General features: G+C 40.3%; 1 protein-coding gene and 1 long non-coding RNA gene across 2 annotated transcripts; one reads left to right on the forward strand and one right to left on the reverse strand.

Annotated features, from left to right (window-relative positions):
- The first annotated feature begins 5,684 nt into the window (after positions 1-5,684).
- Positions 5,685-6,931, forward strand: LOC143553038 (uncharacterized). The gene is made up of 4 exons (XR_013138760.1): positions 5,685-5,855; positions 5,918-5,981; positions 6,499-6,600; positions 6,706-6,931. It is a non-coding gene; the product is annotated as an uncharacterized LOC143553038 (long non-coding RNA).
- A 14,406-nt stretch (positions 6,932-21,337) lies between these two features.
- LOC143553063 (kinesin-like protein KIN-14N) lies at positions 21,338-27,092 on the reverse strand. Its single transcript, XM_077043125.1, has 16 exons — positions 26,811-27,092; positions 26,597-26,741; positions 26,406-26,515; positions 26,199-26,318; positions 25,919-26,122; positions 25,638-25,847; positions 25,086-25,160; positions 24,866-25,012; positions 24,096-24,234; positions 23,901-24,010; positions 23,189-23,350; positions 22,891-23,093; positions 22,721-22,802; positions 22,053-22,157; positions 21,849-21,953; positions 21,338-21,773 (listed from the first exon to the last, which is right to left on the reverse strand). Exons 1-16 carry the CDS (start codon positions 27,018-27,020, stop codon positions 21,597-21,599), a joined length of 2,304 nt encoding a protein of 767 aa, XP_076899240.1. The 5' UTR covers positions 27,021-27,092; the 3' UTR covers positions 21,338-21,596.
- Between the last annotated feature and the right edge of the window lie 332 nt (positions 27,093-27,424).

Below are 27,424 nucleotides of genomic sequence, written 5' to 3' on the forward strand. Positions count from 1 at the left end.
GGCGCGTTCGGCTTCGTTTTTAGTAAGGTTGGCAAGCAACACATCTTTAGCTGCAGCCTCTTCGACGCCCTTCAGCTTACGCTCAGTGTGGTCAAGCATGCCCCTCTGGTCCAAGATCTCTTGGAGCTTCTTCGCGTCTTCCATGGTGAAGGCATCATGAGCCTGTTGGAGCCTCTCTAATTTGGCTTTAAGCTCCTCATTCTCGGTGCGTAGAGGCTCAGCAACAGCTTCAGCCTTGGTGGCCCTCTCAGTTGCATTCCGTGCAGTTTCCTTAGCCAACTGAAGCTGTTCGTTAACAGCTTGGGTAGCCTTGGAACGGGCCTCGAGCCGGGCCTGAACTTCAACCTCGAGGGCCTTGAAGGCCTTCTCCTTTTCTGCAGCAACGGCGGCAAGCCTCTTATTCTCCTCCCGGATAGCCCGCGCCTGAGCCACTTCCAGGCTACGCGCCGTCTTTAACTTGTCGTTTTCACGACAAAGCAACTCGACGCGCGGCTGCATCCGGGCAAGGAGAATTCTAAGCTCATTGGTTAGCCTACCCTCCTGGTAGCTAGCCATTGCCTCCCCCAACGCACCGCTTGGGGCGGCGTGGCGCGCCCATTCAACGCAATCCGCAGCAGTCCGGAGGGTTGTTCCCCGGCGGATACTCCACCGAGGAGCGTACACCTCGTTGGAATCACGAACTGCAATAAAACAAAAAACAGTTAGAAAAAAATAGGGGGATAAAAAGGATATAAGGCCAAGATAACCCCACGCACCTGTAGGGTCGACAACAGGCCGATAGCCACCAAACCCATCACCTGAACCTAAGGGATATCCATCCAAAAGGTCAAGGAGACGGGAAGGAGGCAAAGATTGGCTAGACGCCCCAACCCTGAACATACCTGAAGGACCGGCCGTAGTCGCCGGCGCCGGAGGAGGCATGGTGGAGGCCGCCGCGGTAGAAACCAACGGAGGTGAACTCACCGGAGGTGAACTCACAACCGTGGCCGTCGCTGCGGAAGAACCCGCAGGAGAAACCACCGCCGGCTCAGTGAAGGATTCCGTGAAGATGGCACTGACAGCCGGCGGGGATGATGTTACAGTTGGAACAGTTGCCTCAACGGGATGAGCAACTGAACCAATACTGCAAACAGGCGTAGCCGCCTGGGTCATCGCCTCAGGTAGGTTGACTAAACCTACAGTCATGGGTCCAGAGCTGCTCCTTCCCGTTCCACTCTGGAATGCGGTTGTATCCATGCCTGCATGAAGACAACATATTTAAATATAATGGCAGAAAGATATGAAGTTAAAGTAAATGAAGTTTATACTTACGAGTCCTCTTGAGCTTGAAGGTGCGAACAGGCGGGGACGAACCCGATGGAGCCGGCCTCTTCATACCGGTCACCGTCGTCGTCCTGGGCTGCTCGGAGGTGACAGCTATCTCAATCTCCGGAACAGTGGTCTCACCACCACCAGGGTTCCCCGCCGCCTCGTCACTTTCGGTCTCCGAGTCAAACCGGTTGCCCTGATCGGCAGTGGAGGCAACCTTAGCCTTGCCCTTCCCGCCAGCAGCCTTCTTCTTCCTCGCGAAGAAAGGACCATCTGCGGATTCCTCATCAGAAGATGACAAAATTAGAGGAATTCCAGCAGAGGTTTGAGCATTGAGAGGGCGAGGGTTAAATAATCCCTTACCTGGCCGCGTGGCGCTCAGAATTTCGTGGCCTGGCGGGTAGGCCTCCACAAACCGATCCGCCGTTTGCTCAAGGATGGGCAACTCGTTCTCAAGAGCACGAGTACCCAACCGAGCGGGACCACCACTCTCCCGCGGCTGCAGAAGAGACTGCAAGTTGTTTCCCTCTGAAAATAAAAAGAAAGAGATGGTTAGAACAAAAACCCTAAATTAGCAAATAATATGAAGCATACCGTAAGGGATAGAGTTCAAACCGTATTCGAGGACGATGGGAATTTGTGGCGCCTCCGCCCCAGCATCTTTCCACACCCGGCTCATACCGAGCATCACCATCCCAGACTCCGCAAAGCGGTAAACCGGAGTCTAGATCCGGGAGATCTTGGCAAACCATTCCGCCTCCTGGTAGTTGGAAGCGTGAAGGTTGGGGAGTGCTCTCCCGTTCTTGAATGTCATCGCGATAGGGACGACACGGGCAGAGATGTAGAAGAACTCCCGCTTCCAAGACCGAAGACTGCGCTCGGTAGCACAGATCTTCAAACCCTTGATCCGGGTGACCAAGGTGTACCAGCCTTGGATGCACCTCCAGGAGTAGAAGGTCATCAGGCGGTCGACATGGGGCTCCACACCCAGAATGAGGCACACCCATTCAAAATGGCGGATCTTGGCGATCGCCATTGGGTGTACCTCCGTCAGGTGCACACCGTGTCTCTCCAAAACACGGTATACAAACTTCGTCAATGGGAACCTGAGATTCCCATAGACGAAGAATGCAGCATATACCCCTATTTTGCCCTTGGGGGCATCGTACACCGTCTGGTGAGGCTCAGGAAACTCAGGCTCGAACGGCTCGAGCATGAACTTCCTGACGATGTACTGATAAAGGTCGATGGGAAGAGCACACTGGCATTCGTCAGCAGTGCTCTTATCGTCCTTATCAGACGTGGACGTTGGGATCTAGACGTACACATCAGACTCCTCGGCGGTAGCCTCAAGATCATGAGTAGAAGACATGTTTTAGATGTAAAGAAGGAACGATTTCAGGAGAATGCTCGACGGAAAAGTTAGAGTATTTGCCGGAAATCGTTTAGAAGAAGAGAGAAGTGAAAGTGTGGATTAAGATGCACCCTCTCCCCCTTTATATACTCATCGCAATGAATGCGATGAATTTAATGTGGGGGAGAGAGAAAAGCGCAGGTGCAATGAAACTATGACACGTGGAAAGAGCAAGCTGGCAACAGCTGTCGACAGGACGCGTGCCGTAAATCTCGCGCCCACGCGCCCGAAAACTCGCGCCCACGCGCCTGAAAAAGCGTCTGGAATGACCATATACTGTCACGTCGCCATAACTTCCTGCACGTCCTGAAACTGTCAGAAGAAACCGTCGGACGACACTAACGTCCCTTCAACAGTTTGGACTGTTCTTATCCTTTCACCAACTCTTCGAATTTCAAAAAGATTCAAAGATTCAAAAATAAGAGGGAATATACTCCCTTACCTTGGTACCCAAGAAACCGTAAGACAAGTGCGGGTACAGTGTCAAGGCGAAACCCTTCACATACGTAGCACTTGCAGGGAATTGAAACCAAGAAGGATCTTCTGGACCGTGCTTGCGGAAAGAGAAATAGCACCTCCACATAGCGGGAACGTTAAGAACTAGCCTGTTTGAAACTTCAAGGCGGAATTGGTGGTTTAACATAACTGATCACTATGTCCGAAACTACCAAAACCTCGTGAAGAATCTATACAAGTGAAACTCAACGCTCCCGATGTGCGAAGGGGTTAAACACCTACCCGCATCACAACCAAAGATCAGGCAGAAAAGTCAGGAATTTCTGCGAGTGACATTAGGAAAACCGCGGGAAGAATCCCCACGGAAAACCTTTAAAACTAAAAAGCCTTTCCAAAACCCCTTGCTTAAGTCCAAAAGTTCACCTCATTTATTAACAATTCATGAGAAGAACATTGGACTGGGGGGACTTCCCAGCAGAGCCCAGTTGGACCCGCAAGACTCACCTTGAAGAGGGACGTCTGCGCAAGGACCAACTGGTTCCGCAGGACCAACCATGCTCAGAGAAGACCTTACGCGCAGTACGCCAGCTGTTCCCGCAGGAAAAGCCTCCCAATGGTGAAGTACCCCGCCTGTTCCCGCAGTTGCGGATACAAGCCATCAGAGAAGGCTACCTGCACTAATAGCAAGGCTACACGCACAAGGCACTAAATAATTCAGTAGTCACCTGAAGGAATGAGCAAGGCGGGAATACTCCCGCCCAAATGAGCCAGTCCGTACGCTTCTGGAAGATCTTTTGTACTATACCTGCCAAGGTATGGACAAAATAGACAAGATCTGACCAAAGCAGCCCATGAACCAATCACAGGGTGACGCTCACCGACAACAGTACGAGGAGGAGCACGCTCTAGTACAAAATGTCACTATCAGCCGCTGCCTACTCACCAACCCTTGTCGTGGCACGTACATAGCCTGCAGTTGGTGGAAAAGGAATAGTACACAGCCGGCGAAAAAGGAATAGTACGTAGCCGGCGGAAAAGGAATAGTACACAGCCGGCCATGTCACTATCAGCCGCTGCCTACCCTCCAGCCACCAGCATGGCACGTGCGTAGCCACAGTTGGTAGAAAAGGAATATTATACAGCTGACTGTACCTGCTTGGAAACCTACCTTCGGCTATAAATACTCCAACACCTTGGAATGGTATCATCACATTATCTTCTCTAGCTATTTCTCTTAATATACACTTATATTCAGAGCAATCTAGTCTGATTCTCACGCCGGAGGGTGGTCACAAGGAGGAACCCCCCCTTCTCAGTGACGAGCTCACGGTGTCTGTTTTGCAGGTCATCAGAAGAATAACCATCTTTGCCGGACCTAACCCTCGTGGGAAACATCTACTTAACCCCCAGATTATCCGTAATCTGCCCGGGGTCACTTAGTGTTTCTTCACCTATCATGTCACAACAATTGAACAACAGAACATTTTGATGTGTCCACTAGCTCATTGAACTACTCATAAATAACATGAATTCACATAAAGAGAAACAAGCAAAGTTAATAGTTTTGGTGTCAACATATGACTTTTATTCAAGTCTGTTGTGAGTTCAATACTCAGGATCTACCATGGCTTCAATACGATGAGAGGGCCAAGCCTTGGCGGGTCTAATCAGTGACCTTGGCAAGGTCAAGTGGCTGACCCCCTTGTGAGGTATAAGGGGTAACGTCGTGTCTAAAGCCATGTTGCAAGGTTAAAAAAGTTGCATTGAAAAGATCTACTAAAGTTAATGAAACAAATAACCAATTGCTATCGTTTGATATAAACTTGGTTACTAAATGTTAGTAGTTATTGAAGATTGATAGTGGAGGTGTACAAACCGACTTAAAACTCAAAACCGGCTTTGGTTGAAACCAGTTTGGTCAACAAAAGTCAAAACAGGTTTATGATCGATTTCGATTCGGGTTGAAACCAGTTTCTTGACCAGGTTACGATTAATTTCAATTCGGGTTTTGTTTTGGGTTTGGGCCGGCTTTTGCCCAATTTTGGTTGGTTTCAGTTCGGGTTGAAATCGGTTTTCTGATCAGGTTACAATCAATTTCGGTTCGGGTTTTGACTGGTTTTTGATTTGTTTCGGTTCGGTTTCGGTTCCATTTTCAGGTCGATTCGGTTAACCAGTTTATTTGTCCACCTCTAGTCGGTAGCGACTTTGAATTTTTGAAAATATCCTAAACTAAATATCAGTAACATCTTTTACTTAGCTAAGGAGTAGCAACTTTGTCTATTGTTAACAAATGAACTTATGTAGCAACAAAGATGGTCAAAGAACTTTGGCAGCCATTGAGTGCTCTACCGAAAACATGATATTGATGTAACTGCATCGATTACACTTCAATCGTCATAACAAGCATTGCAACATTTCACCTCAATCAGTGGGTTGGCATCTCTGCTAGGTTTACTTTATTCTCTACTTCTCATTCAAAATTTGAAACCCATATCACACTACCACCAGCCGTCGGTTCCTAGGGCAGAAACGCCGCTGTTGTACCACTAAATCACCGGAAACCCGTCCCTGGCTGCCAACATCCTCCTGCTCTCGAGACAACCAGAGCTCTCTCCTTCACCCACCTAACCGCCGGCCAGCACACAACCACCACCGTTAACGGCTCTTTCCACTTTAGGTTCTAATTTCTTCACCATGTTATTTTTCTGTTCTTGGTTTTGATTATTTTTTCCATTTCAGGTTCCAATTCCACCATTTTGCTAATTAATGACCCATCTAAATCATCATCATATCCATGAATCGGGTGAATACACTTTCGTTTTTCTATTAGGGTTCAGCTTTGCAATTTTTTGGTTAATTGATTAAATTGATATGAATTTAATTCAGGGGCATTTTGGTACACATGGGGTAATTCTCATATAGATAAAATTTGAGTAATGGTGAACTGATGGTTTTGATCATGTTTATATTCGTAGAATGTTTATCTTCATGCTGCTGTTGCTTTTACAAACCTTCTAAATTTTATTTAGTTATGTTTAAGTGAGAAAGGAGTTGTCATTTGATGTATAATATACTTTTATATATATATATATATAATATTTTGTTTCTATGATAATAGAGGTGGAAAAAATTGGGTGATTTGGACCACATCAGTGTGCTCGAATCACTTTTAAGTTTTATTTGGATTTAAAAGATCTTTTGTGAATTATAATGGCATTCATGTTCGTGTTTGGTCATTTAACTTTAACCAAACATGGACATATAATCTGATGTATGTTTGTTCGTTAATGTTTTGAAGCAAAATGTTTCTTCTATGGCAGGCGATGCACACGAAAGAGATATTGTTGCTGGGAGGATAGTTAAAGTACGCCAATGTGAAGCAAGAGGATAGGAAAAAAAATTAGTATAAATACACATTTAAGGTTTGTTAACTGTTATGGTTACATGGAGTGCCATAAAACGTTTTTAATTTGTAACCTTTTTAGTAGTTACCTTACATATGTGGGTGTTATTTTAGTTTCTTTAAGGGTTGTTGATTTCGATCTTCGTATGATTGTTGCATTGAAAGAGGCACGCTTCGCACTAGGTAAATAGCATCCTGAACATCTTAAATTTTCTAATTATGTTGGTTTATTATAATGTCTGGTAGGTAGGTCTTCTATTTCGTGTTAACTGCTCTATTTTGGTCGGCTCAAAACGAGTCATTCTTTATTAAAACTGTTTTTTTTTTGTAGAAAATATCAATTTGGGTTTGGTATAGGGGTTGTTTACTTAGATCTGAATTTGAATGAGCTTTGGAATATCTATTAGTATAAGGATTTATCTTTAGCATGTGATGGTTCAGTTGTATGTATTTTACATCATAGAAGCAATTTTTGCAATATAATGGATATTTTGCTATAGTAATTGCTTTTGTAGGAGTATCATTGATAATGGAAATTCAATGATAATTCTAGGCTTTTTGTAACTGATGATTCCTTTATGTATATTGCTTTATTTTGTGTTTTGATTGTGCTAAAATGTAAATCTGATTCACTTATAATATTGTGATTCACGTGTCATACTTAAAAGTTTCTTTGATAAAGTTCTCTAGAGAACTCTTTTTTTTAACTGGTTTCATTTTTTTTTGGTTTAGTTTTGGGCTTTTAAAATGTTAACTTATAAGTGTATGATATAAATAATGATATTAGATATGGAAGGAAAGCATGTGGACTTAGATTTCACTAACCAAATGTTCAACTCATGGAAGACATGGATTAAATGTACTTCATTAACCTTTTATTTCATCAAATTTAACCTTTGGTGATTTTGCATATGTTCTAAATTCTAGGATGACTTTGCATTTGTTTCATTTATTTTGTAGGAGTTCACAACAACCAAATTCAGATCTCATGGAAGACATGTGCAAAGCTCTCGGCTATACTCATCATTGGTTCTCATGGTCTCCTAAAAGGTAAAAATGTTTATTTAACAATTAAAAATACTTATTTTCAATATGTATCATGTCTAGAATACATTGTTTTATACTAAATTGCTAATTTGTTCATTTTTAATGTTAAATATATTCATTGTATTATAAACTTTTTTTAATTCAAAATACTTTGACATTTAAAACCAGTTGTAAAAGACTACAAAGTCAAATCCAATTTTTTTCTACTTCATAATTCCAGCTTCAAAGTTAAAGAAAGTGTTTTCCAACACTTTTCACCAAATAGATATAAAATCCTATACCCGATACATGAAACCATTTTTACCTTTTCAGCCTTACTAAAACAAATTTCAAACTTTTTTTAACCAATAAGTCACCTACAAGACAAATGATGAGTCTAAAATAGTATTATTAAATGTCTTATATATTATGTATATACTTTTGCTTTAAGATTTGGATATGGTGGCATTATTTTCAAATCAACTTTGAATTTTTAAATGTTAGTTTATAAGCATTTATGTATCATTTTAAATCAATTCTAGCATGTTTACTAATTAGAGTTAAAATACTTAAAATGCACAATTATGTTGAATTTTAACATGCAACAATTAGCTTCTACCTACCTCAGGCAAACGAGTCGCATACCATTGAAGTGATTAATATGGTTCAGACACAATTTTTTGTGTATTTTATTGCAATGGTCATGACTCATGAGTATGAGAAAAACTTTTGTTATGCTTAATTATATTGCTGCTCACACTCAGTTTTTCATTCTTATTTTTAATTAAAAAAAATAATTTAATTTACAAAATTTTATAGTTGAGGGCTTTGTCTTTTGGGATAAGTGGTATGTGTTGAAGAGTAACCAAATGGAGGCTAAGGGAAATTGGAAAACTTAGCAAATGAATATAAGTGGCAATTTGGATTTTCATGTAGAAAAACTGTTATATGCTTTTTATTTGCAAACTCATGTATATGTAAATTATTTAAGTATATTAATTATTGTTTTGTAAAATGTTTTACAGATTATTTTTTCGACTTGTGTGTCACATGACGAAACTACTATATAATAACTAAAATGTTTCAAATTTATTTATCTTTGTACAAATTATAAAATGGATAAGCAACTTTTAACCTGTATATCATTTTCAAGTCAAATTTTGTATATTTCAAAACTTTGCATCAAAGTGGTATCAAAGTCTTTATTCAAAAGACTTCACATTTTATTTTCTTTTCAGTCTTACTTAAAATAACTTCTTTGATTTATATATAAATGACAGAAAATACGTAAGAATCTCTCTTTTTTACTTTTTTAACTTTTTAAAATTTGAGTTAATGGTCAACTATTAAGACAAATACATATTTTCAAACTTTTTCATCAAACAACTATGCAACACTCTTACCAAGACAGATACTTTTTCATCAATGTAGTGTTTTCCTTCATTCACATTAAATGTATAATAATTATTAATTAGTAATACTATTATTTTAGAAACATCAATATAAATAGGTTAATGGTGGAAGTGAGGGTTGTTCGATAGGATCTTATGAGCTTGCAAAAGGTGTTGAAGAATCAGGAGCTGAAGAATATTGATTGAAAAGTTACTCTACTGCTTCAAATTATTGAATACACGATGGTCTTATCTTGATAGGGATTGTGATATTTCAAATACAACATCAAATTTTGTATAATGTAATAGGTTTTTTAAGTATTTTTTTCATCTTTCATCTTTTATGTCATATTTAACTTACTAGGCTATATATTATTTATTTGATTTATAAAATTTCATTGATTATATTTATTGGGGAAAATTAACGTACAAATGAACTTAACGTGCTAAACGTGAGAATCAAGTAGGGTTATTATATATATACAAGTAGAGTAATTATAATAGAGTAATTACTACTTGATTATCATATTTAGCACGTTATTTTAATTTGTATTCGATCTAAACCCTATATTTATTAATATGGTTTAAAAAAAAATTTCAACATGTATACTTAGGTTTGTAAAATGGGAGACTCTAATTTATGTTTGATGAACATGATGGTAAACTGAATTCGGTGTTAACATAATTGCGAATGGAAACTAGAAGCGACACGTGTCTAAACCCGTTCATTTAAGTTACTTGGTTAAATGTTATTTTGATTTTTTAATTAAATTTATTAATATGCTTGAAATTTTATTTTTTCAACCCATATGTAATACGGGAATATAAGTTAGTAGTACCTGTATAGACAAATCAATTGGTCAACTTTGTAATTTTATAGATGGGTACTTCTCGCTCTTTGAAACTTATGTATTATCCTGTCATTGATTTCATTATACATGAAATACTTTAATTTAATAAGAAGGTGAATTGTATACACGATTCAAAAAAAAATTCAGACTCATCACATGTAGTTGAAAGTTGAACCTTGTCTAATAAGACAAGAATATATACGCAACACGACTCTCCCCATGTTATCAACACCACCAACATAGTCACATCTCATTATGCTAGTCAAACAATACTGCTCTATTTATGGAATCACCAAAAATATCAATTCCGATAAGTACAACAAAAGATGGATCATGTAGTCATGTGAAGCCTCAACAGTGCTATAAATACCATTGCCATGCACACAATAATAGCCATCATTTTCTGTCTACAATGGCAGCAACACAAGCAATCTTTGCAATCATCCTTGTTGCATGTATAGTGACTTTTGTGGAGGCTGAAACAGATCAAGTGAAGTGTCCTGACCAGTTCAAGGGGGGGATAATGCAATATTGTCATATGTTCTTGTCAAGATACGAGGAACCCGCTGTCACGAAACAACAAGACTCGCTTTTGCAACGTTGTTGTCAACAACTTGGGAAGCAAGATGAGAGATGTAGATGCAAGGAAATACGTGAGTTTGTCAAAGTACAACAACGAGGAGGAGGATGGGATGCTCGACGAACGAAACGGTTGTTGCAAGAAGCCCCGAATCTGCCAAAGACGTGCAAGTTAGGCCCCGGGGTGTGCCCGCGTTGATTAGCCACTTGGATATATTTCAGCAAAAATAAAGTCTAATGTTTTAAATAACTTTTTAGATCAAGGAATAACAAAACAGTATGTAAGCTTATGTATGATGTATCTTGTTGGTATCCGAAGACTTTTCTATCTGGTATATTATACAAAATCTAATCTCACACTCATTACCATTTCTGGGTAACTAAGAACTGGCACCAACTTATTTCCCACTTGGATGATAATAAAATAGAGAAGGTACGATGATGTTTATCGAATGAACTGATAATATTACTGAATAAACAAAGGGCCTTATATAGGCAAAGTATATAACGGAAACAAAGACTTAATCAATCAAATAACGTTAACAGAGTTCTTGAATCAGCTCCAATATCCTCCCTTGATTCAAGCCTTCGAACTCCCAACCGTTCACGCAGATAACAAAATCTGCGTGAACGGTTGGGAGTTCAAAGGCTTGAATCAAGGGAGGATATTGGAGCTGATTCAAGAACTGTGTTAACGTTATTTGATTGATTAAGTCTTTGTTTCGGTTATATACTTTGCCTATATAAGGCCCTTTGCTTATTCAGTAATATTATCAGTTCATTCGATAAACATCATCATACCTTCTCTATTTTATTATCATCTTTGTGTCAACACATAAGCAGCCGGAATTGCAGGCGGAGGAGCCATGAATGTCGCTTGCGGGCCCATTAAGTTTACTTGTTGCTCAAGTTTCTCTTTCTTAATCTTTAACCTTTGTTTCTCATCGCGAAGGTCGTTTTTCTCAGCCTACACAAGTAAATAATCAAAACAACATGAAAACAGGTTACACGAATTCTTCATATTTCAAAATTGAAGATGGACGTCAAAATTTTGGTGTTGTTCGAATGAACTTAAGACCGAAGAATAATTACCTCTTCTTGGGTCAATCCGTAGTTGTAGAGCCAATTGGTTTTGTTCATGGCCGAATACGTATCCGATTAAGAAATCAAGTGAGAATTGTTGTAATAAAAAACATTATGGTATGTTTTGAATTGCACAATCGTTTGAATAATTTGTTGCTTTAGAAAGTAGAGAAACCTACACCACTATATATACAAATTTTGGAGTAAATAATGGAAGCCACAATCAAGGCAAGGAATTAGGAAATTTTAGGGAAAGTAATTGAAGAAACACTAAATGACCCCGGCAGATTAAGGATAATCTTAGGGTTAAGTAGATGTTTCCCACGAGGGTTAGGTCCGGCAAAGATGGTTATTCTTCTCAACCTGCAAAACAGACACCGTAAGCTCGTCACTGAGAAGGGGGGGGGGTTCCTCTATGTGACCACCCTCCGGCGTGAGAATCAGACTAGTGCTCTGAATATAAGTGTATATTGAGAGAAATAGCTAGAGAGAAGATGATGATACCGTTCCAAGGTGTTGGAGTATTTATAGCCGAAGGTAGGTTTCCAAGCAGGTACGGCCAACTGTATATAATATTCCTTTTCCACCAACTATGGGCTACGTTCGTGCCACGATGGGAGTTGGTGGGTAGGCAGCGGCTGATAGCGACATTTTGTACTGGAGCGTGCTCCTCCTCGTACTATTGTCGGTGAGCTGTCACCCTGTGATTGGTTCATGGGTCGCTTTTATCAGATCTTGTCTATTTGTCCATACCTTGGTAGGTATAGTACAAAAGATCTTCTGGAAGCGTACGGACTGGCTCTTTTGGGCGGAAATATTCCCGCCCTGCTCATTCCTTCTTCAGGTGACGTTACTGAAGTATTAAGAGTTAGTGTCTTATGCGTGTAGCCTTACTATTAGTGTGGGTAGCCTTCCTTCTTGGCTTGTACCCACAGCTGCGGGGACAGGCAGGGTACTGTACCAAGGGAGGCTTTCCTGCGGGAACAGCTGGCTTACTGCGTGTAAGGTCTTCATCTCTCTGAGCATGGTGGGTCATGCGGATCCATTTGGTCTTTGCGCAAACGTACCTCTTCAAGGTGAGTCTTGCGGGTCCAACTGGGCTTTGCGGGGACCTACCTCTTCAAGTCCCCCCTGTCCATTGTTCTTCTCATGAATTGTTAATAAGTGAGGTGAACTTTTGGACTTTAAGCAAGGGGTTTTAAAGGGGTTTTCGTTTTTTAAGGTTCTCCGTGGGGATTCTTCCCGCAGTTTTCCTAATGTCACTTGCAGAAAATTCCCGACTTTTTCTGCCTGATCTTTGGGTATGATGCGGGTAGGTGCGTAACCTCTCCGCAAGTCGGGAGCGTCGAGTTTCACTTGTGTAGATTCTCCACGGGGTATTGGTAGTTTTAGATATAGTGATCAGTTATGTTAAACAACCAATTCCACCTTGAAGCTTCAAACAATCTAGTTCTCAACGCCGCCATGCGGGGGTGTTATTTCCCTTTCCGCAAGCATGACCCATAAGATCCATCTTGGGTTCAATTCCCTGCAAGTGCTGAGTATGTGAAGGGTTTCGCCTTGACACTGTACCCGCACTTGTCTTATGGTTTCTTGTTTTCCAAGGTATCTTCTTGGCTTCAATTCCCTACAAGTGCTAAGTATGTGAAGGGTTTCGCTTTGACACTGTACCCGCACTTGTCTTACGGTTTCTTGCTTTCCAAGGTAAGGGGGTATATTCCCTCTTATTTTTGAACCTTTTTGGAATTCGGAGAGTTGGTGAAAGGATAAGGACAGTCCAAACGGTTGAAGGGATGTTGGCGTCTTCTGACGGTTTCAGGACGTACAGGAAGTTATGACGACGTGACAGCATGTGATCAATCAGGACGCTTTTTCAGGCGCGTGGGCGCGAGTTTTATGGAACGCGCCCTTTAGACACCTGTTGCCAGCTTGCTTTATCCACACATGTCGCCGTGTCATCGCTCCTGCGCCTTCTTTCTCATCCGCATTAAATTCATTGCATTCATTGCGATGAGTATATAAGGGGGAGAGGGTGTATTTCATCCATCATCTTCACTTCACTCTCCTTTTCCTTTTAAGCGATTTCCGGCGAATACTCATCTTTTTCGGCGAGCAGTCTCCTGAAACCGCTTTTTTAACACTAAAAATGTCTTCTTCTACTCATGACCCAGAGGTTAACGTCGAGGAGTCCGACGTTTACCTCGAGAACCCGACGTCCACGTCCGATAAGGACGATAAGAGTACTGCTGGCGAGTGTCAGTGTACTCTTTCTGTCGATGTATACCATTACATCGTCAAGAAGTTTATGCTGGAGCCCTATGAGCCAGGGTTCCCGGAGGCCCATCAGACGGTGTACGATGCCCCTAAGGGCAAGATAGGGGTTTACGCTTCGTTCTTCTTATATGGGAATCTAAGATTCCCATTAACGAAGTTCGTTTACCGTGTTTTGGAGAAACACGGTGTTCATTTGACGGAGGTGCACCCAATGGCAGTTGCTAAAGTTCGCCATTTTGAATGGGTGTGCCGTATTTTGGGTATCGAGCCTCTAGTCGACCGCCTGATGACCTTCTACACTTGGAGGTGCGTCCAGGGTTGGTATACCCTTGTCACTCGGATCAAGGGTTTGAAGATCTGTGCTATTGAGCCTAGCCTTCGCTCTTGGAAGCGTGAGTTCTTCTACATCTCCGCTCGCGTCGTTCTCCTCACGATGACGTTCAAGAATGGGAGGGCATTTCCTAACCTTCCGGCCTCCAACTACCAGGAGACGGAATGGTTCACCAAGATTTCCCAGATTCAGACTCCGGTTTATCGCTTCGCGGAGTCTGGGATGGTCATGCTTGGGATGAGCCGCGTGTGGAAGGATGCCGGGTCTGGGACGCCGCAAATACCCATCGTTCTCGAATACGATTTGAACTATCATCCATTTGGTACGCCCCATCTTTTGTGTTGGTTTAGGGTTTTCCTTCTAACATTTTTATCGCTTTATTTCAGAGGGGAACGACTTACAGTCGCTCTTGCACCCGCGGGAGACTGGTGGTCCCGCGCGGTTGGGTACTCGTGATCTTGATGAGAACGAGTTGCCCATTTTGGAGCAGACTGCGGATAGATTCGTGGAAGTCTACCCGCCAGGCCACGCGATTTTAAGCGCCACTCGGCCAGGTAAGGAGTTCTTTAACCCTCGTCCTTTTCACGCTCAAACTTCTGCTGGAATTCCTCTGATCTTGTCATCTTCTGATGAGGGATCCGCAGATGGGCCTTTTATTGTGAAGAAGAAGAAGGCAGCTGGCGTGAAGGGCAAAACGAAGGTTGCTACCTTCGTTGACCTGGGGAATCACTCTGATTCCGAGACTGAAAGTGAGGAGGCGGCGGGGAACCTTGGTGGTGACGAGACCATTGTCTCAGAGGTTGAGACAACGGCTGTCACTTCCGAGCCGCCAAGCGTTGCGAAGATAACTGGCGTGAAGAGGCCAGTTTCTTCGGGTCCATCTCCGCCTGTCAGGGCTTTCAAGATCAAGAAAACCAGTAAGTATACTTTTTGTGTACCTTTTCCGCATTTCCTTCCGTCTTTGTTTTTTATATCTTTGGTTTTTCTTCATGCATGAGTGGACTTATCTGCTTTCGATAGCGGTGTGGGAGGAAGCGGTTCAAGACCCACGACGATAGGTTTGGTCAACCTATCCGGGGCGATGACCCAGGCGGCTGCGCCTGTTTCTGGTACTGGTTCAGTTGCTCATACTGTTGAAGCAACTGTTCCGGTTGTGACGTCATCTGTCATGGCTGCTGTGCCGACGATGGCGTCCAGTTTCGTTGCTGCGTTGAGCAGTTCAATTTCTCCGTCGGCCGTCAGTGCCATCTTTACTACATCATTCACCGGACCGGCGGTGATTTTTTCTGCGAGCTCATCTGCGGCGGCTACCACGGTTATAAGTTCATCTCAAATGAATTCATCTCCGATGGTCTCTACCTCAGTGGCTTCTACAGCGTCACTTTCGGCGTCAACGACTACCTCGTCTTTGGCCGGTTCTTCAGGTATGTTTAGAGTTGGGACCTCTAGACTTACCTCTGTTGATGAGGGAGTCCAATCTTTGCCTCCTTCCCATCTCCTTGACCTTTTGGATGGATATCCTTTATCTTCAGGTGATGAGTTTAGCGGCTATCGGCATGTTATCGACCCTACAGGTGCGTGGGGTTACTTTGGCCTGTTATCCCTCCTTAGTCATTTTTTCTTAACTGTTTTTTGTTGTTGCAGTTTCAGATTCCAATGAGGTCTATGCCCCAAGGTGGAATATCCGCCGAGGCACGACTCTTAGAACGGCTGCAGACTGCGTCGACTGGGCGCGCCATGCCGCTCCAAGTGGTGCGTTGGGGGAGGCCATGGTTAGTTACCAGGAAGGCCGGTTGTCCACCGAGCTCCGAATCCTTCTCGCCCGGATGCAGTCGCGTGTCGAGTTACTTTGCCGTGAAAACGACAAGTTAAAGACTGCGCGTAGCTTGGAGGGGGCTCAGGTGCGATCGCTGCGGGAGGAAAACAAGAAGCTTGCCGCCACCCGCTGCTGAGAAGGAAAAGGCCTTCAAGGATCTTGAGGCCGAAATCCAAGCCAGGCATGAGGCTCATTCCAAGGCTACTCAAGTTGTTAATGAACAACTTAGGTTGGCTAAGGAAACGGCGCGTAATGCCACTGAAAGGGCCACAAAAGCTGAAGCCGTTGCTGAGCCTCTACGCGCTGAAAATGAGGAACTGAAAGCCAAACTGGAGAAGCTTCAGCAGGCTCATGAGGCTTTGGCTTTGGAGTACGCCAAGAAGCTACAGGAGCTCTTGGATCAGAAGGGTGTGCTTGATCGCATTGAGCGTAAACTTAAAGGCGTTGAGGAGGCTGCTGCCAAAGAAGTGTTGCTTGCCAACCTTAATAAGAATGAAGCCGAACGCGCACGCGATCAAGCTCAAGCTACCCTTCAAGAGTCCTTGTCCCATAACGATTGGCTTCTACGAGAAGCGTTGCCGCATGTATGCATAGCTCACTGATTCTTTGCTTTTTGCTTTTTTCTTTATACTTAGAAAAGTTTTTTTTTTTTTGTAGGTTGTGCATCGGATTTTCGCAAACACATCCTATGATGATGCCATGAGTGCAGCCCTCAACGCTTCTCATGAGGATGGAGAGAAAGCTGGTTTCTTGCTTGGTCTAGGATTTGCAGAGAAAGGCATCCCGCCTTCCAAATTTCCTCTACACGATGTTGACACTTAAGCTGCCTACGACCAAGCTGTGAACTAGTATGCTGCTTTTTCTCATCCGGTTGTGGAGAAGGTGAACGAAGTTGCTGCTGCTGATGACGGGATAGCTCTTCTCAAATCTTTCCTTGAACAGCCGCAGCCAACTGATGGTGCGGGTTCAAGTGGGTTTGGAGGGAGTGGTCCCGAAGCCTGAATCTTGAGATTCCTCCCAGCCGTTAGGATAGATTTGTACTTTTTGTAGGCGGGTAGATACCTTAGCCATTTTGTAATGTTTGAACAGCTTTTATCGTGAATATAAATGTTTTGTTAATGCCTTGCCTTGTAAACATTATATGATTTGCTCATGCATATTTTAGTTTAACTTAGCAATTTTCTAAGTGTTTTGAATAAGTTAACCTTTCGACGCGTGTCAGATAATAGGTTAATATTCTGTTTCCTCTATCATAATTGTGCGGGTAGGACCGTCACTTTCACTTAGTAGGATGACCAAACTTCCATCTATATCTGACCTGCGTGAAAGTTTTCCTCATCTTTTCCTTAGAAATTTTCTAAGTGTTTTGAATAAGTTAACCTTTCGACGCGTGTCAGATAACAGGTTAATGTTCTGTTTCCTCTATCATGATTGTGCGGGTAGGACCGTCACTTTCACTTAGTAGGATGACCAAACTTATCTATATCTGACCTGCGTGAAGGTTTTCCTCATCTTCCCCTTAGAAATTTTTACTGTTTTTGTGTTTATGCGGGTTGTGCCGCTTTCCAAACGCAACGACTTACTTCCTCCCTCACTTATTTATGCGGTGAATACCGGCATATCAGTGTGGTCAGTTCATAAGTATAAAGGTAAGGCTATCAACATCAATGTGATAAGGAGAATCATTTCCATTAGAAGTGGCTCTGGGCATTTTCTTTACAAGTTTGGAATTGATCTACATGTAGCATCTGCGTAATTGAGCTCCATTCCATGTTCTTGGGATGGGGGTGCCATCGAGCCTTTCGAGCCGGTATGCGCCCTTTCCCAGAACTTCTTTAATAATGTATGGCCCCTCCCATATCGGGGCCAGCTTTCCTGGGCGCTCTTGGTTCGAAGCCTCTTTGTTACGCAGTATGTAGTCTCCGACATTGAAGTTGCAGAGTTTTACCCACGTGTTGTAGTTGTTTCCCCAACTGGGGTTCTACACGCGTTAGCCTGCTCAGCACCCATTACGCCATGAGGTGTGTGAGTTTCCCATCTCTGACGAATGTTTCGACGACATCCTTCAAGGATATGCATTCCTCCGTGGTGTGGCATTTTGTCCCGTGGAAGTCACAGGATTTGCTCTGATCAGCGTTTTGACGCTGTCGGATTATTGGAGCCTTTGGCCATGGGAGCCTCTCGGTGGCAAATATCTCGGTGACGCTTTTGGTGAGTGGCGTCCATCTGGGATTTCGGTTCGACGACTGCATGTTGTCCTTTCCGCCTAAGAGAGGGCGAGAGTTGGATGAGGTGTCAAAGTTTACCCTTGACTGCCAAATACCAAGCTTCCTCTTTATGTTTTGTCGGGCGGTATGGACGTTATTTTCTCTTGTTTTCTGGGTGTAGAGGTTTGTGCTCTGGGGAAGATTTCCACCCAGTTGCTTCTCCGTTTCGGCAAAGCGTTTAGCTGTCGTCATGATGGCATCCCACGTGGGTGGCATGCCGTCTTTACCTGTCAAGGTGCGGATGAGCTCTGGGTACTCAGCGCCCTGGATGAAAGCGGCGCGAACAAGATCTTCGCTAATAGTGCCCAGATTTAGCTTCTTTGAGTTGAAGCGAGTGATGAAGTCTAGCAAAGATTCGTCTTCTTCCCGGATGCAGTTGAGTATCGTCCATTGCTCTTCAGTATATTTTCTTTGTTGACTGAAGTGCTGGCTGAATTTGTGCTGGAAGTCTGCCCAATCATAGATGTGGTGGACCGGTAGACGATCAAACCACGCTCTGGCTGCTCCGATGAGCGTCATCTGGAACATGTAACACCATGTGGGTTCCGTCCAATTACTGACGGTTTCCCCCGCTATAAATCTGTTCAAATGATCGTCCGGGTCAGATACGCCATCGTAAGTGCCTATGTTGGACATCTGTTTGGCACTCTTTGGAGCGATTGCTTCCGCAATGTCCCTTGCAAATTTGGACGTTCCCGCATTCGCAACAGTTGGTCTGAAAGTTTTGGAGAAGTCACGTGGGTTTCCCCCCGTGTTCTTTGGTTTGAAGGTTCCCTCGAAATTCCTTCTCGAGTGGAAGTCTGCTTCTTTACGCTTCCCTTTCACCTTATGACGAGGGTTTGCGTCACTGTCAGATTCTTCCCAATCTTCATCATCCGCATACTCGCAATCATTGCTCATGTTGAGCTGTTGTCGAGTACTTCCGAATTCGTCATTGGCCTGTTGGAGTGAACGTAAACGTTCGTCCAACTCGGCTTGGAATTCTTTCTGACGTGCTTCCGCCCAAGCTTTAACTTGATCTAGTGTTTGTCGGGGAAGCCTCGTCTGTTGTTTCTCCAACTGGGTATCAATGAATCCCAGGGGAGGATTGTTTACTGCATTTGCCCCGGCTTGGGTAACCGGGGTAGTGTTCGTAAAAATCGTGTATTCACCGGTGTTCCCCCCAGTAGCTGGGGTTGTGGTTACCGGAGTTTCTTGGTCACTCGGTGGCCTTGGCATCGGAGTAACCTTAACCATCTTTCCAGAAGTTTGAAAAAACTGAGAAAAAGAATTAGTTCTAGCTTAATGAACGGATGGCGCCAATGAAGAAACACTAAATGACCCCGCCAGATTAAGGATAATCTTAGGGTTAAGTAGATGTTTCCCACGAGGGTTAGGTCCGGCAAAGATGGTTATTCTTCTCAACCTGCAAAACAGACACCGTAAGCTCGTCACTGAGAAGGGGGGGTTCCTCCTTGTGACCACCCTCCGGCGTGAGAATCAGACTAGATTGCTCCGAATATAAGTGTATATTGAGAGAAATAGCTAGAGAGAAGATGATGATACCGTTCCTAAATGTTGGAGTATTTATAGCCGAAGGTAGGTTTCCAAGCAGGTACGGCCAGCTGTATATAATATTCCTTTTCCACCAACTATGGGCTACGTTCGTGCCACGATGGGAGTTGGTGGGTAGGCAGCGGCTGATAGCGACATTTTGTACTGGAGCGTGCTCCTCCTCGTACTATTGTCGGTGAGCTGTCACCCTGTGATTGGTTCATGGGTCGCTTTTATCAGATCTTGTCTATTTGTCCATACCTTGGTAGGTATAGTACAAAAGATCTTCTGGAAGCGTACGGACTGGCTCTTCTGGGCGGGAATATTCCCGCCCTGCTCATTCCTTCTTCAGGTGACGTTACTGAAGTATTAAGAGTTAGTGCCTTATGCGTGTAGCCTTACTGTTAGTGCGGGTAGCCTTCCTTCTTGGCTTGTACCCACAGCTGCGGGGACAGGCAGGGTACTGTACCAAGGGAGGCTTTCCTGCGGGAACAGCTGGCTTACTGCGTGTAAGGTCTTCATTTTTCTGAGCATGGTGGGTCCTGCGGATCCAGTTGGTCTTTGCGCAGACGTACCTCTTCAAGTTGAGTCTTGCGGGTCCAACTGGGCTTTGCAGGGACCTACCTCTTCAGTAATAATATGGGAAAATCCCTATGATCACGGTAACAATAATCAAGGAGGGAAATAATCATTTCCATTATGTTGTTAATTATTATTATTATTATTATAAAAATTCACATGATTTAATAAATAACTATTAGTTAACCGTGCGATGCTATGTAGACGATAGTTTGAACAAAATCAAAATTTATATTTTATATCGAAACGTTAATAAAAATAAGCATGTCATAACGATAAGTTTTGTTTTTTTTAATATAATATATTTAAACATATGGAATGAAACAAAAGAAAAAAAAAATTGACAATTATATGGGTGGATACAGGATCAAAGTTGAAACTAATTCATATATCTATAAAAGTTATATATTTATAAAAGTTGAGTAAACTTAAGAGGGCAAAACTATAATTATATTTAAATTAGAAGGGTGTAAATTTAAGTTAAAACTTTTATGCTTTAAATACTTATAAATTGATGCAACTATGACTTGTACTTTATAATCAACACATCGGGTTTGAATAAAGTTTATATCAAAACGTAGATAAAAATAAGAACTTTGCAACCGTATGTTTGAATTTTCTTTAAAATACAATATCATCAAGGATATACAAGAAATAGTAAAATAAATAGATTTGAGGAATATGTGAAGAAAGATAATGGGGTTGAAATCTAAATATTGGTTTAAGTTAAAAAAAATGCAAAGATAAAGGGGAAGGAGTGTAATTATATAATACCAGATGTGTCGACAAAAAGACACTTTTAGCCATTAAAATTCAAAAATGAATGTTTCAATACGTGTACTTGTTGCAATGAGTATACCTTTATATACGTTTTTCAAATATTTTGGTTTGTGACTTTCTCTCTTTCACAACCAAAATATTTGCACCCCTATGTTGCTGCTCATATGCAATTACACCAGTATAACTAGGTGCTCAACATACAATTGATCTTAGCATGTAACAACCGTTTTCTCCACCTTCCACATAAACCTTTCGACAATCACATTCTAACAACACTTCACTACGTATCCATTACTACGATAAGAGTTGTTGCATAAAACTCACAAGAATCACCAAACAAGAGTACGAAATACAAATAACTAACTATTCATTCTTCACTGTTGCAAACCATGTAGCTTTCCTTCTACTATACACATTACACGCAACATGTTAGAACTTACAACAAGCTTCCAGCTCTACGTTAATAGTCACTAATCGCGTGTCGACCCCAAATCCAGTGGTTCACCTAGCCATAGCTCAACCGCGGCTCCAAATACCTCAAGCTTTGACGTCTTGGGATACTGATCTCACACGCGTTCACCCTTGCAGCAAACCGAAGAGAACAAAGTGACTCGTTGACTGAAGATGGCTCAGGAGAAATGTTGACCACCATTAGCGTCTTTGAATCGCCGCCTAAGCAAGGCTGGTTTTGACCATGGAAGATAATTAGCATTCAGCACATTACTTGTGTCACAAGTTATTATTTAATAAAAGATACCTGAAGAAGATATGTGAGCTTTGAGTTTCTAAAAGGTATATGTTCTTCCTTCTTTCCTAACGCAAATATAACATCACTTAATGATGATAAACTCTTGTTAATCGCCTGACATTTTAATCACAATAAGAGTTAGTAAAACCCTTGTTTTAACTTATTTGAAACAACTGATAAATATAAATAATATTAAAAGTTGTTGCAACATACTTGAGTTTCTTTAAGCCGATCCCCGGTGGACCCACTTTTGGAAAGACGTTCACTACCAGCAAGATCTATAAGGTTGAGAACACCATGTACGCGTTGTTCCATACTCTAAAAGGCCAAACCAAGAAGTCAACATCAGCAATCAGATTTAATAAACCGCTCAGCGGGAAGTTCGTTTATTTAATAAACAAACGAACAGGAACAAGTTTTCTTGTTCACTTTGTTAAATGAACGAAGACGGGACATTTTTTGTTTGTTGGTGAACATTCGTTTATGTTCGTTTATTTATGTTCGTTCATTAACATTTAACACAATTGTATACTTAATGTATTACTGCACTAGAATTAATAGTTCGATTGTTGTTCATTTATGTTTATGAAATGTATGTTTGCAATGTTAACAAACGAGCATAAATGAACACGAGCATTTTCATTTTCTTAACGAACAAACATGAACAAGAACATCCGTGCGTTTAATTGTTGGCTTTCGTGTTCAGTTTAAGGTATATGAAAATACACGAACACGCCCCTGTTTGTGCTCATTTGATTCGTTTACAGGCCTATACCAGTTGGCTAATTGGGTCAAATCAAACACTAGCTAATCGGTCAATTACAAAAATCATATTAATCCAATAATAATCTAGTTTTAGAATAAAATGATTCCGCATTTACCTCATTAACACCCGATATCCGCAAAGTGAATACAAAGTGACTTCTTGAAGACTGCTCGTTCATTTGAGTCTTACCGACAGACCTATATTCAAAAAATAAAATTATAAACATTTTATCATCGATATTCTCTAACAATTTCACATTTTATCTAATGAACGAAGTGGTCAAACCTGCTTTGACCCGCACGGTTTAACAAAAACGAGACTTCTTTACTGCTACGAACATCAACAATGATCAAATCTGAAACATGCGTGTTGCCATTTGAATCATGTTTGATTGCATATTGTTGCTTATTGCCACTTTCTGTACCACAAGATTTGTTTGGTGACAACAAATCGCGTATTGTTTCATTATATATTTCCAACATTGAAACCTGCATATCAAATTGTAAAATCATAGCTCAAAAACTTGTTCTATTTGACTTGAAAAAGAACATGTCATAATATATGAAAATTTCAATTTGCAAACCTGCATTTCATATTTCCAGCCTTGATCTTTAAGCTTTTGTCGGGCCTCAAATATCTGTTCTAAAGAACGTGGTATGAGTCCTTTATCATCATAGCTTCCGGGTGTACCCATCATTGTATGTGTTTTACCAGATCCTGTTTGACCATATGCAAAGATGCAAACCTACAAAAGTAATTAAGTTTGACTTTTAAGTTCAAAGATGCTACTTTCCAACTTTAGAATAAAATACAGTAGAATAGGTCGTTTTATAGTTTTTGAAAATTTGAAAAAACCGAAACATAACTGGCAGTTCAATTTTTACGAGAACTTAAAGCCAAACCGTCGGTTTTTGTTTTGAGTTCAGTTATTTGTTTCTTTTGAGATAAATTCATATTAGTTCGGATTTGTTTGATAGTGAGTAAAATAGTAAAAAGGTAGCCAACAATGAAACAGGTTAAAAAAAGTCTTCTATGGTGTATATAAATTCTTACAGTGTCATATCTCTCTTTTATTGGATAGAATATTACTAATTTATTTAATTTATCCTTTTTAATCATATTCAGCACATTAATTATTCAAAAAATTCAAGAGATGGACAATAACTATAAGTGTTAATTATCAAAAATAAAATTACTAAGAAACCAAAAATTAAATTCAAAGGGGTACCTAATAACCAAAATTTTTGGAATGCAATCATGAAGCAAAAAATCAATGAGAAAAATATAAAAATCACCTTATAACCATCGAGCGCACTCTGTACAAGTTGTGATATCTCAACAAACACCTCTTCTTGTGATGATTGAGGTGTAAACACCTTGTCAAACATAAAAGGGTGACTTTGACCTGGTCAACACAGTAGTCATAATAAGAGTCAAACTACACATCAACTTAAACGTCAACTTCAAAACTTTAACCAAGAGAAATATACCATGTTGCACCAGTTCAATGCCTCGACCAATAGCTTCGGTTGTTGTGGGAAAGGAAATCGTCTTTGTTTCATTTTCCACTCCATCATCTAACAAAAGGGGTCGCACCCTGCAGAAAACTCGAATATTTCCTTTTAATTCCTGTCACAAAAATTTATCATTCGTATGAGATATCAAACATGAAATAATAATCGTATCATATGTTTATAAAGCAGAAAACTAGAGATGCCAATTTGGACCCGTTTTATTATTTTATAAAAGAAGAATAAAATCATGAAATTATAAACAAATTCCAATATTGTTACAATAAAGTCACTGATACTTTTTTGAGTTTTTTAAACTATAAAAACCACTCAAAGTTTCACTGCTGTTCTATTACTGTGCAATTCTTTAATAAATGTTAGAAAAATTGAAGTTTACTTTTATGGAAAATATATGAAACTTGGTGAATATATTTTTTTCAAGTTGACTTAAATGAAACAATTATGAAACTTGATTATTATTTAATGATCTTTTTTCCTTCACTATTACCTCCTGCTTTAGGTTAATTTTTTTTTTTAAAGTAATAATAATCACTACATAGTAACCAAGACTCATATATGTTACATTTAGGTCAATTAATTCCAAAACAATTTGACAATAATTAAACTTTTAGTAAAAAAAAATATGAGCAACTCTAGTGTAATACTGAAGAAACTTGGTTACTCTCAGGAAAAATATTTCAAAATAATAATAATAATAATAATAATAATAAAACAAGTCAAATAAGTACCAATATTGTATTATGCATCTTTTTCCTTAAAGCTTCTCCTTTAATAACTTTGGATTCAGCCTCTGCCAAACGCATTTGTAACTCCGAATTAACCTTTTTCTGTTCTTCATATCCTGTTCTTGTCTCAACTGATGATAGATCCGATACCTACAACAGCAAATATCAAATATTAAACTAGATTCAGATAAAAAAAATGTAAGTAAGTTCCAATTGCTTATACCTCCAATTGCTTCTCTGCAATAGCAAGTTCCTCCTCCAATCTTTTTATTGTGTCGATTTGTAAAGCACATGTTGCCTAATAAAAGAATAATGAATTTGATCCATTCATTTGTAAATGTGAGTAAAATAAAGAAAAAATACATTACTAATATACACATAAATAGCATAGCAATTATTTATGAAAAAATGAAAATAGGTGTATATTTAGCGCATAAAACCCGATAAGTTACTAATTGTTCATGAAAACATGAAAATAAAGTGTATATTTATTAAAGCATAAAGCTGCATAAATTACTAATTGAAATAATATCACTTATATAAAAACATAAAACATAATAACCATTTGTGAAAACTTGAAAAAAAATGTTCATATAACGCATAAAACATCATAAATTACGACTAAAATTATATAGCCTAAACAAACATATTAATAGTTATAAAAACTTTAAAAAATGTGTTTTGGTGACTACCCAATCCAACCCGGTTTGACCCGTGACCTGACCCATTTTTCAACCTCTAGATACACAAAAGAAATAAGCGAGTGTCTATTAACCTCGAGCTCAATTGATCTTGTTTTTAGGCTGCTCAATTCAGCTGCAGATTTTCCTGTACATTCTTTATATTCCACCACTTCGGTTGTTAACTCTTGAACGAGTGATAGCTGTCGATCACGATCTTCTCTCACTTGATGCAAATCTCCTCTCAAGCATCCAACTTCATTCGCTAAAGCATCTTTTATCTTTAACGATTCTTCTAAACTTGCCTGCATTAACTCAAATTTAAGTAAATAATCATTAAAGTAACAAAATTCGAACGCGGACTTGAATAACTAACCTTGGTAGAAACCAGCTGATCCTGTTGAGACTCATGGTACCCGCGCAAGTCGCTTAAATTCTCCATTAACGCGGCTTTTTCACGCTCGACTTTATTAAGGGTCTCACTCGTTTGATTAAGCTCGGATTGAAGCTTACTGTTGTATTGTTGTAAGCTCGCGTTGTATTCTTGTAATCTCTTGTACATATCATTGAGTGATATCACCTGGGAAATTAAGAAAATATTACATTTTGTCAACTTTATAAAAAATAAATAATAAACCAGATATCAAAATGATAACCTTCTGATTTGAGGTTTCATTTTCTCTTAGGGTTTTTTCAAGGTCTTCTTTGAGGGATGCTTGTGATCTTTCGGCTATCACTCTAGCATCCTTTTCTACCATTAATGATTCAATTGCAGCCTGAAATCAATATCAAACTATCAATAACCAATAATCAGTTATCAGACACTTGATTATTGTGAATTCCGATCCAGATTCAAATCGTACCAGTTTTTCAGCTTCTTCTTGTGTAAACTTCTCTTGTAAAGCCGAGTAATTTGTTCGTAATTCTTCGATTATCGAGTTCAGTTTTTCTTCCTTTGCATTCATTAGTTTTTCTACAAATCAGCAATTCAAATTAACACACAAAGCAAATTATTAAATTATTATTATTATTAACTTATTAAATCCAAACATACCCATTTCATTGGATTTCTTTTCAGCAGCTTCAAACAGCTTCTTAAGCTTCTCATGTTCAAAAGTAATCTCTCCTTCAAATTCTTGAAACCACTTAACACACATTCTAAGCTTTTTAATATAATCCATCATTATTTCGGATTTTTCCTAAAAACCCACAAAACAATATCATCATTATTCATCATACATACTTGAAAAAAAAAAAAAAAAACCAACCTTGAGATTGAATTTATCTTTGGTACGGATCTTGGTATTCAAGAGGGCATCAACTTCTTCCCTGGTAAACTCCATGGGTGCTCCACAATCCGACCCGGCAATGCTACCGGGTTCGGAGCGTAAACTGGGATCTTGACCGCCATTAACGACCCGGAAAGCTTGGCGCGGTGTAATCGGTGTTCTGCTGCTGCCGTTAGCTGTTCCCACCATCCTTTTCAGATCTTTAACATCAAAAACCCACAAAATATTAATAGATCTTCTTTCTTGAAATTGAAATGATTATTGTTATTAATTTGAAAGAGAGGTGTAATATGATGTAGAAATGGGTTTTTGGTTGCTAGTGTTGTTGTCGAGGTGGGTCCGTGAATTGGAATCAAAGCTAGCTATCATCGGTGTGCAATCACAGCCGTTGCTTTTATGTTATTATGTTATATGTTGCAGGAGAGAGTGATGCAGCTGATCAGGGGATGAATTGGCTTTTTTCTCTTTTATTTATTACCAAACAATCTCCTTAGATTACTTCCAAAAAAAATTTAAAATTTTATTAATTTTAATTTGAATTTTAAATTTTAAATCTATTTTGTTTTCAAATTAAAATCAATTGTTTTTTTATA

Source organism: Bidens hawaiensis, unplaced genomic scaffold, assembly GCF_021521415.1.
Source record: "Bidens hawaiensis isolate Kalapana, Puna unplaced genomic scaffold, B.hawaiensis_p1.1 tig00017140_1, whole genome shotgun sequence".
Lineage (NCBI taxonomy): Eukaryota > Viridiplantae > Streptophyta > Magnoliopsida > Asterales > Asteraceae > Bidens > Bidens hawaiensis.